The sequence below is a fragment of the Symsagittifera roscoffensis genome, chromosome 4 (genome assembly GCF_963678635.1).
Source record: "Symsagittifera roscoffensis chromosome 4, txSymRosc1.1, whole genome shotgun sequence".
Lineage (NCBI taxonomy): Eukaryota > Metazoa > Xenacoelomorpha > Acoela > Convolutidae > Symsagittifera > Symsagittifera roscoffensis.
The window spans coordinates 57,025,437-57,044,560 of NC_087065.1; the positions used below are offsets into that span (position 1 = coordinate 57,025,437).

Genomic DNA, 19,124 nt, shown 5'->3' on the forward strand with positions numbered 1-19,124 from the left:
GCAATTGTTGCCATGTCAGAATCGGTTTTCATTTGTCATTTTTTTCAGGAAAAATGGTCAAATTGTAGCCCACAATATCTAGTTGAGCTGTATATTTGAGACTGGGGATTTAGGGCCTAATCTGTGATGCAGAGAGCTGGATTTGAACAAAGCTAGTGTACAAAATGGCGTACAGTCAATACGTGAACGTGGATGACTTGCCGCGGCCTGAAGCCACCTCTTTGCCGACGGATCTGCCTCCTAATTCGGACCTCAACAAAATGAAGAAATATGTGCGGTGAGTTTTTGATTCGTGAAATGTCACTATTAAACGCATTCAATTCCCAAATTATAGGTAATGAGTTTTATGCGAATATTAATATGTCTGAATTGACTCTCTTAGTCTTACACTTAATTTTAAGCTCAGTAAGTCTCTTACAGTGAGAACCAATGAGTCCCTAAGATTTGTGAAATTGAAAGAACTTCACCGTGAACTTTTTTTTTGGGATTTTATTGTCGATCGAAAATTTCCCAAAACAAAGTCAATCATTCTTTTTTTTTGGTTTCTTCGAGTTCCTATTTTTTCAGGAAAAATGAAAATGTACTGGAAAAAATTACTGATTTTGTCAAATCGGGTTCATTGTTTGAATTGGTCTAAGTGTCAGTGAACATAGTTAAGACACTTATGTAGGTCGTGATGCTTTTTTAGTTAGAATTATTTTCAGGTGATCATGCTTAAACTTCCACTTTTTTTAATGCTCAATGCATGATCATTTGCTAAAAAGAAGGCAATTTCCGCTCTGTAATAACGAAAGAAGAATGACGCAAAAAGTGTGATCTACTTTACTTTCTTCCATTTATTCAGATTTACCGCAGAAGAAAAAAAAACATATTTCAAGTTTTCTCAAAGTCAAAGAGTTATGAAAAAATGTCAATCAAAAAGTATTCTCGAAATTGAAAGAGCTCTAACGTGATGTTTTTATACTTAAAGATCTAGTTGAAATTCTATTTCATCTAACGAAATTTGGTCTTTTTTTAGGAGTCGATGAACGTAGCTCAGACTCTTATATAAGGTCATGATGGTTTTTTTTTCAGGAAAGTTTGTTTAGGCTCATGTGACTTTTTGCCGTTTGACTTTTGATTTGCTTTGAGTTCAGTTCATTTTTTGCTTAAAGGAAGGGAAACTCCACTGTAGTGAAGCAAAAGGGTAAAGGGCACGAAACATGTGATCGACTTGTAATTGCAAAATGGATGTTAATTTTCAGATTTCCCAGCAAATAAAATTTTTACATAATAATCCAGTTTTCTCAAGTTGGGTTAATTTTAATCAGAAAGGGTTCATAATATTTTGATCCAGAAATTCAAAAAGAATAAAGACCTTTTTTTTGAAAATCGAGAATTTAGGTTTTTCAAAAAATCTGTCGGTATTTTTTTTCTATTTACTTGCGTTCTTCGACTCATGTTTTTTGGCTCAAATTGGGTTATTTGTTTAAATCAAGTTTTTAATTATCAATGAAAGTAGTCGTCAAGAAATTGATGTAGTGCGCGACGAGTTTTTAAGTGTAAAAGAAGGAAGTGATTCTCATTTTTATAGGTCTCGATAATTTTTTCAGTAGAATTCTTAAAATTTGTTCGTTCAAATTCAGTTTTTTGATTTTCGATTGAACTTTATTTCCTTTTTAAAAAAGTTGGGGTAACTCCACTATCGAACAGCAAAAGTGTAAAGGTCGCGGCAAACTTGTATGGTTGAACTTTTTGTCGTTTGACTTTTGATTTATTTTTGAAACGAGGCAAAAAATTGTGCATGATTTTTAGGTTTGAGTGTGGATTTTTTTTGTAGCTGTTCCCAGCGAAGAAAAAAAACCTAAGAAGCGTTGAAGTTTACCAGCTTTAATTCATTTTGAGTGTTAATATTGGAGCTTTAATCAACGAGGAAAAGGACGAAATTACGAGCGACTCAGATTGATTTACAAAGAACAGTGCGTTAAAAGCTCTGTAAAAAGCTGATCAGAATGTTTGTTGAACCTTTTCCTTTTCTTGTGGATAAATCTTAACGTGAGAAGGAAAGAAAGAATTTATTTCTCCTGAAAAAAATTTGAGTCAAATTATATAAAATACAACAAAATCTGGAGAGGACAGACAAAGGGATTTTGGGATCTACCAAGCGCCTATACTGCAAGCAAATATGCTTTTATTAACAACAAGTAGCAAGTGTTAACAAATAGCAACAAAAATGTTTATTCCTTCTGAATTAATTTTTATTAAGTTGAGCAAGTTATAAATCATCAACTGGCCAGCAGATACAAAAAGTAAATATCGATTATCAACCTTAAGCATGGCCACATTAATCAGCTGCGACGATAATGTCATAAAACGCAATTTTAAAAAAGCAAGCCACGGAAAAAAACTCACCCAATAATTCAAAATTTGAAAAACACGATACATTGAAATTACACGTTCTTTAATTTTTGACCATTTTAATTAAATAGTCTTTAGCGTATTGAAAATTGCAAACACTGAGAAACATTTGTTCTTTTTGAAGTGATATACTGAGATATTTTCACAAAAAATGAGATCGCTAAAATAAGAACATTTGAGGCACATTTTTTCACTCAAGAATCCTTACTCCTAGAGAATTATCCAGCACTATTCAACGAATGGTTTCAGCCTTGAACTAAAAGTAAACAAATCTGGGTTACCAATTCGAAATATTGATTTAAGTACGAGGGTTTAAAATTTTGATAAAAACGTTATATTTGCTTATGTTGTATTTTATAAAAAAAGTTTAATGTGTCTGCATTTAAAAATTTTTTCAAATCCCACGGGCAATAACTTCAAGGTTTTAAGTGTGTTATACAATTTGCATGCTCTATACCGTATCGAGGTTTTATCTATTTCAATTCTGCAAAAAGTTCCGAAAGCAAACTAACCTGAGCCTTCCTTGTGGCTTTAAGTGAATTTTGGAAAGCAAACATTTCGTTTGAAAAAGTTTCGAAATGTAATTTTTTCACAAATTTGAGTGCAAATTTGATCAAGTGGTAGACTTGTTACTCATGTGCAAGCTTTTTTTTGAAATCTCATTATACTGATTAAGCCGCTATCTGAAAAAAAACCTTTTATTTTCATTTTTTCAGAAGTTTTGCTTCCTAGAGCAAACTGTCGACATATCTGAACTACAAAATTATATATATTTTTTTGATTTTCCAGCAAAACAGGTTTTATATTGATCCATTCTCAAATTGGTTAAATTTTTTTTAACAACATGTCAATCATATAAGATTTGTGAAATTGAAAGAATTTTACCCTGAACTTTTTTTCTCGGGATTTTATTGTCGAAAATTTTCCAAAACAAAGTCAATCATTCTTTTTTTTTGGTTTCTTCGAGTTCCTATTTTTTCAGGAAGAATGAAAATGTACTGCAAAAAATTTCGAATCCTGTCAAATTGGGTTCATTGTTTGAATTTGGTCTAAGTGTCAATGAACATAGTTAAGACACTTATGTAGGTCGTGACGCTTTTTTAGTTAGAATTATTTTCAGTTGATCATGCCTAAACCACTTTTTTTTAATGCTCAATGCATGATCATTTGCTAAAAAGAAGGCAAAATCCGCTCTGTAATAACGAAATAAGAATGACGCAAAAAATGTGATCTACTTTGAAAGTGTATTCCATTTATTCAGATTTACCGGCAGAAGAAAAAAAACATATTTCAAGTTTTCTCAAAGTGTTATGAAAAACTGTCAATCAAAAAATTCTCGATATTAAAAGAGCTCTAACGCGATGTTTTTATAGTTAAAGATATAGTTGAAATTCTGTTTCGCCTAAAGAATAGTTGAATGTCTTTCATCTAACGAAATTTGGTCTTTTTTAGGAGTAGATGAAAATAGCTCAGACTCTTATATAAGGTCATGATGATTTTTTTTCAGGAAATTTTGTTCAAGTTTTTTTGACTTTTTGCGGTTTGACTTTTGATTTGCTTTGAGTTCAGTTCATTTTTTTGTTTAAGGGAAGGCAAGCTCCACTGTAGTTAAAGCAAAAGTGTAAAGGGCACGAAACACGTGATCGACTTGTAATTGCAAAATGGATATTAATTTTCAGATTTCCCAGCGAATAAAATTCTTACATAATAATCCAGTTTTCTCAAGTTGGGTTAATTTTATTCAGAAAGGGTTTATAATAATTTGATCCAGAAATTCAAAAAGAATAAAGACCTTTTTTTCGAAATTCGAAAATTTAGGTTTTTCAAAAAATCTGCCGGTATTTTTTTCTATTTTCTTGCGTTCTTCGACTCATGTTTTTTGGCTCATATTGGGTTAGTTGGTTGAATGAAGTTTTTAATTATCAATGAAAGTAGTCGTCAATAAAGTGATGTAGTGCGTGATGATTTTTTAAGTGTAAAAGAAGGAAGTGATTCTCATTTTTATAGGTCTCGATACGTTCTTTAGTTTTTGACTATTTTAATTAAATTGTCTTTAGCGTATTAAAAATTGCAAACACTGAGAAACATTTCTGTTCTCTTTGAAGTAATATACTGAGCTATTTTCACAAAAAATGAGATCGCTAAAATAAGATCGTTTATGAGGCTCATTTTTTCACTCAAGAATCCTTACTCCTAGAGAATTGTCCAGCACTATTCAACGAATGGTTTCAGCCTTTAACTAAAAGTAAACAAATCTGTCTTACCAATTCGAAATATTGATTTAAATACGAGGGTTTAAAATTTTGATAAAACGTTATATTTGCTTATGTTATATTTTATAAAGTGAAATGTTGTATCTGCATTTAACAAACTTTTCAAATCCCACCGGCAATAACTTCAAGGTTTTAAGTGTGTTATACAACTTGCATGCTCTATACCGTATCGAGGTTTTATCTATTTCAATTCTGCAAAAAGTTCCGAAAGCAAACTAACCTGAACCTTCCTTGTGGCTGTAAGTGAATTTTGGAAAGTAAACATTTCGTTTAAAAAAGATTTGCAATGTAATTTTTTCACACATTTGAGTGCAATTTTGAGAAACTGGTAGACTTGTTACTCATGCGCAGTCGAAGTGTTTTTTCGAAATCTCATCATACTGATCACGCCGCTATCTGAAAAAAAAACCTTCTATTTTCATTTTTTGTAACTTGAAAATTGGCTTTAAAACTGCAGCAACCATAAACGCAAACACAATATTGAAAGATAATAAACGCAAAGGCAATATTGAAGAATAAGGAACAACATTAGAATAGTAATAGCTTAGTAGTTGGCGCTTTGGCTTTAGTTTCTTAACTTCGATTATCTACTACATTGTTTTTAAAGTCTCATTTGATTTCATTCCAATCACAACTAACACTCAAATCATACCTACTGTATGCGACTACTAAGGTATCTTTTAAAGCAGTTGAAACAAATTTTCCAAAAACCACAACTTTCTAGCTAAAATAATAGTATGTCGTGATCAATTGTATCGAAAGTTTTTTTCAAATGCAAAAACAAGCAGTCATTTTTATCAGAAGGCAGCGCTAGTCTCATTGTGTTCGTTAAATCTGCTAATTATTCAATTGTGCTATGCCTATTGCGGAAGCCATATTGCTTTGAAAGCAGCAGTGAAGTTTTTAAGGTAGGAATAAACGCGATTGTACATCTGGTTTTTTACTTTTTACGCTACAAACAATAAAAATTGAGGTTGATCGATAATTGTTTTACTATTTTTGATCCTTCCAAACGTAGAGGAAAAACTTTTGCTTTGCAAAGCTCTTTCAGAAACAAGCCGTTCATAAAAGCAAGGTTAATAAAAAAGTTTTTTAGATAGGGAGCCCTCACACTAGATGAAGTTGTTACTATAATCGTATTTAAATAATCATCGTTCGAAGATTTTTTGTTATCTTAAGCGTTAATAATGTTCATAATGTTAACAAGCTACCTTGAGAACATAGTATAATCAAGAATTGGGCGGGCAGTATTAGGAACGCCTTTCTTGATGATTTTTCCTTCGGTCGTGAAAAAAGAAATAAAACTCGGCATCGTGAAAAAAGTATCGTGAAAATAGTAAAATATTTTACTATTTGTCCATGCCCTAAAAACGCGATTTTTTTTCAGTATTTTGACAAACGTATCTTTATATACTTGACTATTATTGAAATCATCCAATTATCTTAGTTCTTTCCTTGTTTTGTATGATGTCCCCCTTGCAAATCATCTGGGAAGTTTCACAATGTTCGGTCTGATGCATATTCAGCTGGTAACCGGTGTGCGATAGAAATGTCTTTCTCGTCGATACAGGCATCAACAGTTTTTGATGGCTTGAGCACCTTCTGCTTAGTTTCTTCCGGCTTTTCATGGATCTGTTTTTCTTGCCCATTATTTTTTTCATCCTCATTCAACCCAAAAACTGTCTCTTTCGTTATACGTTTCCAACTTTTGTGCCTCGCACATTTTTATGATCGTTTTTAATGTCAGTGATTTCATGATCTTTGGTGACTTCTGCATAAGTTTCTTCCTTTCATCCCTCTACAGTTGTTCTTACAACTTTGGAGATAGTTGTTTGCAGTTGGATACTCATTTGGGTCACTATCGAAGCCTTGCCCTATAAATAGACCTTCATCTGCAGAATTGATCAAATTTTGAAGCTTCATGTAATAAGTGTCTTAGTTGAGTGGACTCAATATTGTGCATGGCCTTTTAGAAGTACTTCTTATTGGAGGCGTCTGGTCCAAATTCCGAAGATCTGGAGCTTGGGTTTGCATGTCTGCTATTCACCTCAGTTATTTCATTCTGAACTTCAAAGGAAGTGGGGGATTCAGTATTCATATCTCCCTTAGCTGTTTAACAATTTTATCACAACAATTAGGCTAATGTTAACGTAACTGTTGTCCTACCCTTGATTAAGCACTGAGCATATTTTGATTATGTTTTTAGGTGATATTATCTCCATCCTCAGTCAACGATTACTGGTTTTTCTTAAAAGCCTATTGAAAACTTTTTCTATCTTGACTTTTGGCTTAACCATTGAGGGTGTGGCACGCATTAAATCGATACTTGATTTTTTCTTGATTTTATTCGTTTTCGGCAGCAGCGCCTATAACTATTTAATAAGCCGTAATATGGTTATTGTTCTAGGAAAACCGGGAAAGAAATACATTTTTTGATACCTTTCAAGTCTAATTTTTCAATCGGAATAAAGACTTTTCGATAAATGATGAACATTTTTTTAAAGCGGAAACAACAGTATAAGTTAGTCAATCAAAATTCATGATTCGAACATTTTTGTTTCAGGAATGGAAAGTGGACTCTTGCACAGGGCACGAGACGTCACTTGTGGAAGCACATTCTGAACATTTCGTACGCCAAAGTCTCGGACTGTCCGGCGATCGAAACTTTCAGAGCTCAGAAGGCGGCATTTTTTGAGGAACAAGGTTCTAAAATTTTACTGTTTTGTTTTCTTAAACATTTAATTTTTAGGCGATTTGGTTTTAAAATTACTATTAATTTATAAATTAATATTCTGATGTGCATAATTTTGCAATCTCAAGTTTGGTCGTAAGTTTTTTTGGAAATTATTGAGTATGGTGTTTCATATGGTTGTCGGTTCGAAATTGAACCTGAATTACCATCCACAAGGTGATTTGGCCTCAGCATAATTAAGCTTAACTGTAAAATTTTTTAGTATGTAGTTATTATATAAGTGGAAATCTTGGATCGTCACCTTGTTTGTAAAAATTTTGATGGATTTGTTTTTCTTTCAGGTCAGGAGCGCAATCTAAGGGTTCCCAAAATGGTACAGGGAGACTTCCCGCTGTCCATATATCACCTGAACAAGGAGGGAGTGACGTCACTTCAGGTGGTGCTGACAGTGATCTCCTTCACCTACCCCCAAATATCCTACTGTCCTCTCCTGGCCCCCATCGCCAGTCTGTGTCTGCACTGGATGACGGAGGAGGAGACATATGCTGCCTTGTGTGACCTCATTCTGAAGGAGTTCAATGAGGCCTACATGATGTATTTGCCAACTAACACAGTCTCCTATACCGCACTCTGCAACTCTCTCCTACCTCTCGCCATTGCATCAGATGTAAGCAATGAACCGAGCCATCTTAACTCTTGCGAGAGAAAGTGTCTTGTTATCCGGAAATAGGCTTTTTTCTGTAAACAACTTTTCTTCCTGGGTCTTTTCCTCTTTCTCCCCACTTTAAAGTTCAGTTTTGAAAAACTAACTTTCGGTGTCATAATATTATGCAAACTGAACATATTTGTTATTCATCATATCTTATATTGTTACATCTCACATTCAATCAGAATAATACGTAAGACAGCTGAGATCATTGAAAACTTGAAATGGGGGGGGGGGGTCTTCTTACAAATCTTACTTGATTTTCATGCTAGCTTTATTATTGAACCTTGTAAGCTTCCTGGGTCGTTCTCACTTGGCCTATCGGTAATGCGGTTGCCTGTACGCCCTAAGATCAGGGGCTCGAGAATGTATGAAATTGAAATTTTTTTCCGGTAAAAATTGAATTGTCGGACAATCGTTTGTGTTCAAGTTTTGTCGGCTTATTTGCCACTTCACGGATTTTTTTTTGCTATAAGCTATGTTAATTATAGTTGCGAGCGTTGTTCATTGTAATTTTAGGGGTGACTGAAAACTTTTTTTTGCAAAATCGTTATTTTTTTCGGCTCCACTATTGTCTTCAAAAATTTTCGGCTTTGTTTCCGCCTCGTAAGTTCTACTCCGTTGCTAATTTAATCTTCAATTATTTTGCTTGTCATTAGTTTTGAATAATTGAATTTTTTATATTGGGTAACATAATGTTTCAATATGAAACTTGATTATTTGCACTAATTTTTTCCGAGATTTAGCTGACTTTTCACTCATTCGAGGCTTATTTTCTTTTCATTTTATAGAGCTGCTTTTTGTCGTTCTCGCTAGCTTCACCTCGGTATTTAATTCAGTGTTAGAGTTTACTTTAGACAGAAAGACAAAATATGTCTTCAGCCAGGGGAGGTTTTAATGTTTTGTCGATGAGGGCGGATTTTAAAAAAATTTTAAGCCGATATAACGGACCAACCGTACAATTCTCAAATTCAACCGTATGACTAAAGAAAATTAAATTAAAAAATGTGTTGGTGTACTTAACGGCATACAAATGCAATCCTGCATAAAAATTTAAAAAAACTAATTTTATTTGCCTGTTTATACGAAATTCACATTTTTTACAGAATTTTTTTTCAGTTTTAATACAAGCTTGGGGAGGGCATTCTACGGTAGGTCACTTAGGGTGGGGTTGAGAGAATGCACGGTTAATCCGATTTCATTTTTTAAATTTAATCTAGCTCTTTCAAATCAAGTAAAGCCTTTTTTGCCATCTAATTGTTCCGACTTTCGAAGAAAGGAAGGAATATATATGCTCGGTTTTTTTTAGTCAGACCAAAATTCAAAAGAAATTTTCTCTAGGGGATTGATCACTTAATCTCCGTGTTTTCTGAGGGGTCTTGCTCACCACTATACTAACCTGGCTATCCGAGGTCTATGAAACGAGTCTATCTTAACTGCTCGTTTTATAATTTGATGCTGAAAGTGTAACGCGAATCATTTGGCAGTGACTAATTATCCCATGTCACAAAATCGTTCCAAACTGAATTGAGGCCATCTATTAATTCATGGTCTCATTAATTCCACATGCAACTACAGTAGTTTTGTTATTGGTCTTATTAATTCTACGCACGACTACATATATTGATTCCACGCATTCCACGATAGTTTTTGGTTAATGAAATATTGACAAACTATGAATTTCAGGCTGATAATATCAAATTTTAAGTATTAAAACTTGATATTATCAGAATAGAAATTATAGTTTAACAAAATTTCATTAACCAAAAAGTATTCGAGACCAGTTAATGGGCAGTCGGAATATTCAGAGCTTTGCCCTGATACGAGCAGTCTTGTTGAGTATATATTGACGCCTTCAGAAAAATTTGAAGCAAGTTGACCTAAAACTGATATAAAATTACAGCAAATGGGGTCGAAAGGGGAAGAACATCTCTAAGTCCGCCCTTGTTTCCAGCATAACTCGCTCATTGGTAGAGCATTTTACTGGTATCCTAAGAAGTGTGGATTAGTCAAAGATACGACTTCGATCTATTATTGCATCTAAATTATCAATTTTGCCTTTGTGTTCTAAGTCCAGGTGTGTGTTTGTGCTTTAAGTTAACGCTTCTAACGCATTAAGTAAATTGTGTGCTAAATTATTAGATGCATCAACCTGATGAATGTGAGGTAAATATTTTTAATTGTCAATAATTAGCCTGATTAATTTATAATTGTTGAATCAAAACTGTTCGTCTTTTAAGATTGTGATATCATATTTTTAACTTCATTTTTTAATGCCCATGGTGAAGTCACACTTCAAAGCGTGACCTGTTAGAACAATTTAGATTCAAATTAGGAACGTTTCGGAATGGTATTGGCTCAATTCTAACATGTTATGGGCTCAATGATATCAGTTGTCTTTTTAGTCACTATGGGGACTACTGGTAATTGTAATCTGTCAATAGAAACCTTTTATGTTGTCTTTTGTCTTTTCTTTCTTTCTTTTTACTTCTGGGCAAAGGGCACTTGATAAAACTTCAAAAAAGCAACATTAAACAGTTAGTGTACTCATTTTAGCCTCATGGGAAAAGTTTCAATAATATGCGGAACCTAGTGAACCCGCGTGAACAGCTATCGCAGTGGATCTGGTGGATTTTCAGAGATCTTCCTCTATCTTACTTAGTAAGTCCGCACAGTATCTCTGTTCAGTTGTTTTTACACAAGCAAACGCTTGTGTTATACTACGAATGCGTTTTGTTCCACCCCAAATAGCAGATTTTGAATGCAACCAAATTAGCCTTTTTGCTGCGTAGCAATTTCTGACAATTTATTAGCATTTGTTGTATTGTAACCTGTTTATAGTTGGCCTGGGGATTAGGAAATTAGACGATAAACAAATTAGACGGATCCAATAAAACGGAATTTAGACGTTAATTTGTTTTTGCAAAACTAGCATTTGAGACGGAAAGCAAAGGGCTAACAAAACTTTTTGCTTAAAACAAGTTCATAATTACAAAAATAGTATATGATCCCATTGCATATCAAAATATTTATTTATAAAACGCTAGTCTCAATAATATAAAACGTTTTTGAAATGCTTAAATTATACAAATGTTGTATGTGAAAATAGCTGAATGTCAAAATTGCGGCATATGAAAAGTTGATTTGCATTCAAGAAAGCTCGAACGAAAGTTAATTGTAGTCAGTAAACAAATTTCAGACAATTACGTCTAATTTCCCATATTTGTAATTTTGCATCGACGTCTAAATTCGTTTTTGTTGGTCACGTCTAATTTGCTTTTCGTTTTATTTTCCAGGCCCCAGTTGGCTTAATATTGAAGTAGTTGTAGCGACAGACGCTTTTGTTACGGCTCTTCATCTCAAATTCTGGGTTCTTTTCCATTTTGGGCTCTTTTCCATTTTCTCACCCCCGCATAAAACTACAAAATTAATTTTTCTAAAAATTGCTCGTACGGTAATTTCCGTGTATGAAATGTTGAAAAGTTTTGTTCACTTGATCACCATGACCTTTTTTCTACAAATGAATAGACGATCAGAAGACATTTGAAAATCGACTTTCTTGAATCGATTGTCATTTGAAAATTGACTTTCTTAAATCGATTGTCATTTAAAACTTGACTTGCCTAAATCGGATTGCAAAAAAAACTTAATATTAAGAAGCGGATATTGGAGCAGAGCCTAAGATTGTTGCGCGAAAACTTCTATTTTCGCGGTTCAATTTTTGTTTTCTTAAGTTCAATTCAAATTCTTTTGCTGAAGAAATTCTCAAAAATAAAAAAGCAAATGTTGCGAAAAACGTGATTGACTTTTTTCAAAAATGGATTTTAGTTTCATATTTCCTAAAGTACTTTTCTTGAAGCGTCAATCAAATCATGAAAGATTTATGAAGTTCGAAGAATGTCGACGTGATCTGTTTCTTTCTGAAATAAAAAAATTAAAAGTTTTTCGAAAAAGTAGTAGTTTATTCGGTTACTTGAATTCATCAACAATTTTACTATTGTCTGCCAGTTATGTTTTCAACTTTGTTCCAATATTTAGTTTATTGTATATTTTTTGCCGATTACGTTTACGATGTTTGTTCCGACCATTGAAAATGGGGAAGAACTTGGGATTCGTGTTTTAGTTTTTTTCCCACGCAAAATCAGGTACCACAAATAATTATCTGAATGGGTTGAGTGATATACCAATTTAAAGCCTTTTCAGTCGTGATTCGAATGACCTTAATAATTTTTCAAAACAAATTTCCCAGTGTCGAGAAAAACTGGTTTGAAATTTTGTATTTACAGCTCAATTTTGAGTGAGAAAAGCGATCGAGTAACGATCTTTAAATGAAAATTTATTTTTCAATTTAGATTTTTAGGCTGAAAAAAACCTCATTTTACTATAGAAAAAAAAACTAGTTTTGGATGTTTTATTTTGTGCTTTCTTTGGCAATAAAGGTTTTCTTAAAAAATAAAATAAAAATTGAATATTTTCTGTTTTTCTTTGCCATTAATTTTTTGCAGACAAATGTAGCTGATTATGTCTAAATCAGTAATTTTCTGCGCGTTTGTATAGTTCTCGATTCACACCACGCACAAAAATGACTCTAATATGGAGAAAAGAAACGAAAAAAAACTTTGTATTTGTTTTTTTTTAAATGAATATGGTCGGGACATTGTACTAATTGCACAGCAACAGGCTATCCTTGTTTTTAATTGAATGTGTTTTGCAGGTTAGAATAATGGACTGTTACTTAGTAGAGGGACTGAAAGTGTTCTACCGAGTGGCTCTTACCATTTTGCAGTTACACAAGAAGCAATCAAGCAAGTTCCATTCGTCTAATTTTCAATTACAATAGATTGTTCTCATTGAAATGGTTCCTTGGGTTATTTTAGATAACAATGCTCTAGAAGAGGATGCAATTCGCAATTTTATCAAGAATCTTTCCAGCAGTACAACAGAAGAAAAGTTCATTAAGGTTTGTCAATAATCTACATGAAAGAAGTAGGATTCATTCGGTTTTTGTCATATGTATATGAGGCGGACAGATTCTTTCTCTTTTTCGCTTCTAGAATTAGCATTTGTCGCGTATGAATTAGGGTGTCATCTTTCGCAATGTTGCCAGCCAGACTTGACTACATGAACAAAAGAAAACGGCCCATCATGGAAGTATTACCAATAGTCTATTTATATTCCCCTTTTTAAGGTACCCCTTGTCAGTATAATTTTATATGCTGGCCCATATATATATATAAGTAAGTATATGCGCTTTGAGAAACGGAACTTACCAATTGGAGGGTGTTCTGATTTTAGAGTGTTTATAAGCTGAAAGCGCCAACGAGAGATGAAATCACAAAAGCAGTAGAACATGCGAAGGAGTTAGCACGCACATCTAGCAATGGTTCACATGAAAATGGAGGTCACCACCAAAGTGTGGATACAGGAGTATCCATGGGTCCTGGAAATTCCATTGTATTGGAGACCATAAAGTCAAACATCATCGACCAAGAGCAAGTTAGTTTTTAGTGCCAACACTTGGCAAAAGTCATCATCAGCATCACTATTAAGTGTTAGTGAACGTAGTCAACACACTTAAAAGGTCGTGATGATTTTTTCAGGAAAAAGACTTGACTTTTGATCATGCTCAAATTTATTTTTTCTTCGCGGTTTGACTTTTGATTTCTTTTTAAGATCAATTCATTGAAAGGAAGACAAAATTTGCTCTCGGGTAACAAAAATTCAAATAGTGCGAAAAAGCCTGAATGACTTCCACTTTCAAAAATAAACTTGAATTTTCCGATTTCACAGAGAAATAAATTAATTTCGATTTACCCAGAGTTTTCTAATTGAGTGAGTTTTATGAAAAACTTTAATCATGAAAGATTCTTGGAATTCAGAGCTTCAATGTGATATATTTTTTATTCGAAAAGGAAGTTGTAAAACGTGCAAAAAATGTCATGAATTTATGTCTGTTGACTATGATCTTTGAAATGATTTGTGGTCGGAATAATTTCGCTACTTGCCCAGCAATCAATTGTTCTTTTCGTTCATTTTGTAATTTTTATTGTAAACTTCTTATTCCTGATAAAAATGGCTTGTGAAGTTGCGCTTAATGTATAAAGTTGATTTACTTTTTCGGCTGAGTAAAAAGATGGAACCATCTGGCTGCTATAGTTTTTTTGATTAGGTTTCATCATTTTGATGAGTGTGCATGAAAGAAGTGAATTCTGAGACCTATAAAAGTAGTATTTTTATTCTTGTTTCTTCTCGAAAAAGTCTTCGAATTTGTTCTCGCAGTGTGTTAATTAGATTTTTTATTGTTTCTTAATTTCATTTAGGATCTTCAATCATAAAAGATTTCTGGTATCTAAAGTTATAAGGTCATATGTTTTGTCTTTGCAGCAATTGAAACACCTGTAAAAGTGTGTTTTTTGCTTCGTTGAGTTAAGACTGGTACAACTAGTTTTTGGCTATGTTTATTATTGATATCTGAATATGTTTGTAAATTATTTCTTGACCTTTTGAAACAGACAAATTTGTGTACCTAGCTAAATAAACAATAGGTTGCAATGTACATATACTAGTATGAAAATTTGATTGTGATGTTTTATAGTTGCACAAATTGTGGCTGTGGTTGCCACCCAAATCGAGTGTGTTCCAGCCCACTTTGCTGTACCAGACGCACCTGGACGGATTTAACCTGAGCCAGCTATACCGCAAAATAGAGTCACACCAGCCGGTCATCCTCATCATCAACACACTTAACAAAGAGGTGAGTAGTCTCATGATCAATAAAGATACATATCATGATTTGTGTAACTATTTCAGCCCAGGAAAATAACCAATGATGCGTTGACAGTTCTTAAGCAGGGGCACAACAGTGGTTATCCACGAGGAGTTGAGCAGCTCGTATGTTGGCACTTTTTTGTCTGTCTTTAAACGTAATCGAGGGGCTGATAGTTTAGATGAACGGCTATATTGGACGGTAAAAGGCTAGCGTGTGACCTGCTGTTTAATTAATGGGCATCGAAACATCAGTCGCCTGCATAAACGGCAGAGGCGTGAAGTAGTTACAGGATTGAAAAGCAGATTAATATTCGGGCGCATTTTTCTAATATGTAAAAACGGACTGATATATTGTTTCTTTAACTATTTTCGCTAAAAGTGATTTATGAATTGTCTGTAAGAGCTGACAATAAGTGATGGATTGTTGCTAGTCAATCCCACTGACAAAACTCTTAATGATTTTTCTTTTATTTGTTCTGACTTCATTGCAACACTGTCGGACATGTCTGACTTTTATTTGTACCTCCCAGCTCAGCTGCATGCTTATTATTATTCGCTTTGCGAAATCTGTGCTTACAGATTAAAAATTATTATGAAGTTTGACAGTTTAAACAAATGGGATGCTTTGATTAATTTTCTGTCTAAATGTAAGCCGACTGATTCAGCAGTTAAGCCGATAAACTGATTCATGCACACGGTTCAGGAAATTTAAAAAGACCAACTAATGCTTCATGAAATCCTTTATATGAACCCTCATACGCTCGAGGACTATCTTAACTTGCGTTTTCACGAAAAGATTTATGATTCCCTCATTTTGGTGTTGGGTACATCAGATCTCTTTTCGAACATAATGGCGTTGCGTTACAGACACTGGTCAAAGTAAATTTAATAATATAAAATAGTCCGTGCATACCGTTGTTTGTTTTTCTGTTGATTCAGAGTCGATGAACGTTATGAAGTCTTTTATATAGGCCGTGATGATTTTTTGTTTCTTTTTTTCCAAATCTATAAAATTTGTTCAGGCTCCAATTTGATTTTTTGCAGTTTGACTTTTGTTGTTCCGACTTTCGTAACGAAAGTAACGGAATATTTGTGCTCGGGGTGGGTTTTGTTCTTCAGACAAATTTCGACTGTTTAACTGGCTCTTTTTGACGGGATTTTTAAAAATATCATTCAAGAGGTTTTGTCCTGAGCTTAAATTTGAAAAGATATATCACCTATGATTAATTTTCTCAAAGTTATGGGGTTTAAAGATTGCCATTTCGGGCAATTTGGGGCAATTAACGCGCGATATATTTTGCGCTATTACCGCGTAAGCCAGATTTAATCTGTCTTAGAAATCGTTCGAAATTGATTCAAGGAAGCTTATATGCCATAATCGATATGTTAATAGGAGCAAAATGTATCACTTTACTTAATATGACGTGTGGGGGATGTTTTTACAAAAAATCTCCAATTTGAAAAAAAAAAGTTTTACCTTTAAATTTTTCATGTTATTACTGCTCCATAGACCTTAAAAGGCAGTCGGAACATTCAGGGCTTCACTCTGATACGAGCAGTCTTATTTCTTTTTAAGTTCAGTTCATTTTCTTTGTGGAAGAGAAAACAAACTCCGCTATCGATCAGCAAAAATGTAAAGGGCAAGAAAAACGTGATCGACTTTTAATTTCGAAAATGGATTTTTGGTTTTCAGATATTCCAGAGGAATAAAAACGTTTCCTATTGATCCAGTTTTTTCAATTTGAGTAAACTATCAAAATAGGGCCAATCATTAATTATTCTTGAAATTAAAAGAGCTGTGAGGCCATATTTTTCTCTTTGAAATTCGAAAGTTGACAAGTCAGTTGTTTTTTCTTTTTCTTGCGCTCATTGACTCTTTTTAGAGTCATGAACGTAACGAATACTTTTATACGTCTTGGTGCTTTTTCAGGAAAAAATCTAATAGTCAAGTTCATCTGCTAATAAAAATAACACTCGCTATCAGTGTTTTTAAATCAGTTTTCACCGATAACGTATGATCGTGTAACATTGTCTTAATCGTAAAAAAAATTTTGTGCATTACAAACACTTTCCTTTCAGAATGTTTTTTATTACGACTCAAAACGCCTGTTGTGATAAGAAAAACGCATGTAGGACCAACATTTTTACGACATAAAGGTATTTTAGTTTTTCATTATAAAGTGCCAATCTTAGAATGATGCCGGGTGTCCATTCCGTTTCGCTTTTCTCTGAGCGCTATTAAACAAAGTTTATTCGGTTAGTTCATTGATGTTGCTATTGCTCAAATGCTGAATTTCAACAGCAAAATTGTCTCATACATTGTTATCGATAAAGCAATACACGAATTTGAGAGAAACGAGCTTGAAAAATTTGTTTACGTTCCTTTTATCCGCTTATTTTAAATCAGTACAGAAGACGCTGGTTCAGCAAAAAATACTTTAAAACATGAAAATAGTAGCGAAAACGTGCTTGAACAAAAACAATCGATTTTAATGAAATATATCATCAGAATGAGGTGTGCTAACGGGGTTCTTTTGCTTTTAATTATTGATCTATCGGAATTCAATAATTTTTTCGTTGGATCAGGTTGAATGATGTCGAGAAAAAAGTGTGCGTTTTTTATCCTTGTCTTTAGTTAGGTTTGTTTCTGTCAAAATGTATTAATCTCAAAGTAAGTGACGAACAATTTTCTGTGAAATGTTTCAGATAAACGAAGTAAGATACTTGTATGGTTTTTCTATTTGGGTTCTATACTATTGTTCTGCTGTTTATGGAAGATATACTTGTGGAGTATCTTTGCTGCTTGTGTCACGGATTCAATTTGATTTCCTGATTTCCAGGTATTTGGAGCATACATTTCTGTGATGCTAAAGGAGAGGCATAAGTACGACAAGGGCATGGGATTCTTCGGAGACGGACAGACTTTCTTGTTCAGTCTCAGTCCCCGCACTGCCAAGTACTCGTGGACCAACCGGCCTCAGGACCATGGATCAAGTCTGTTCGTGTCAGCACAGAACGAACGACTGGTCGTAGGCGGAGGGTGAGTTGAACTATGAGGCAATTCTTGGTTTAATTTTGTTAATTGAAAATGAGCAGAGGACAATTTTTTTTGTAGCTCATCTCTGTCAATTGTAGACCTTAAACAAAACTATAAAATTTTGCGATATTTGGGGTTTCACAGGTTGTGTTTCGACAAAATATCATTTTTATACTGACAATTTCATAAATCAGATGCTGTTTAGGAACCACGAGGGAGTTGCGATCGATTGGGCCATGGACAAAGGAGTCTCGAGGACTTGTACGACATTTAACAATCCTCCTCTCTGCTCGACGCCAGACTTCTCTATATGTAACGTTGAGGTGATTGGACTGCGCGACGACTAACTTTGAAAAGCTGTAGACTTCTCCTGACCAGATGCCATTTAAAAAGAACAGAGTTACTCAGGCTGATGCTTGATAATCAAAAACCTTCCTGGTAGGAGACTGAAGTGCCTGGAATTTCTAAAACGTTTTAAAAAACTCAAAAAGTATATTAAACTTGAAGAATGTGAATTTTGATTTATACTCGAATATAGCTGCACCAAATAATTAACTCAATCTACTGTAAAGAGTGGTGTTTATCTAGATGAGAGTTGAATACGTTATTCCAATTTTATTGATGCGAATTTCTTAATTTATTTGATGGAAATTGGGTGCTTCTCTCCTGTTGAATTTTTTTTGTTCGTCACAATGTGCATGGTCCTTCTACAATTAAACTGCCAAATCAATATGATACAGTTCTATCTTTTACCTACGGTCATGAATTCCTAAATGCGTTTCAGGTCTACCTTAAATATTTTGAATGGTTTATTTATTCCTCTAGCGAGTTCTACGTCTTCAATGCAGTATTTTTTTTGTAAATAAAAAGCAAATTTCGAAAGTGTAGTTGATTCATTTATGAACTGATTATTTATTTGTGTATCGATAGTTTGATGATTCTTACTAGTGCAATAAATCAGTAGATTGAAAGAAATATATTCTTATTAAGAGAAAGCCTTGATAGGGAAATACATTGATCCAGTTTTCTCAAATTGGGTTGATTTTATGAAAAAAGTGCCGATCATAAATGGTTCCAGAAATTCGAAGAGCTTCAAGACAATCTAATTTTTTCTTTCAAATTCAAAATTGGGTTTTTTTTCATAAAATAAGTAGTTTTTGTTTGTTTACTTGTGTTTATTGACTCTTTATCACTTTTCTGCTTACTGTTTTGACTTTTAAATCATGAGACTACTCTTGAAGTTTAAAGCCA

The 19,124-nt window shown here is 33.7% G+C and overlaps 1 protein-coding gene across 3 annotated transcripts; it reads left to right on the top strand.

Moving 5' to 3' along the window:
• Positions 1-52: 52 nt before the first annotated feature.
• Positions 53-18,868, top strand: LOC134844051 (GTPase-activating protein skywalker-like). Of its 3 annotated transcripts, XM_063860514.1 has the most exons (12): positions 53-277; positions 7,234-7,373; positions 7,704-8,029; positions 10,211-10,234; positions 10,474-10,491; positions 10,625-10,729; positions 12,783-12,873; positions 12,946-13,028; positions 13,364-13,564; positions 14,664-14,822; positions 17,677-17,876; positions 18,079-18,868. In XM_063860514.1, the coding sequence occupies exons 1-12, from the start codon at positions 165-167 to the stop codon at positions 18,218-18,220; spliced, it is 1,602 nt and encodes a 533-aa protein (XP_063716584.1). In that variant the 5' UTR covers positions 53-164; the 3' UTR covers positions 18,221-18,868. The 3 variants fall into 3 exon arrangements, with proteins under 3 accessions (XP_063716584.1, XP_063716585.1, XP_063716586.1); XM_063860515.1 differs by lacking the exon at positions 10,474-10,491; XM_063860516.1 differs by lacking the exons at positions 10,211-10,234; positions 10,474-10,491.
• Positions 18,869-19,124: the final 256 nt, after the last annotated feature.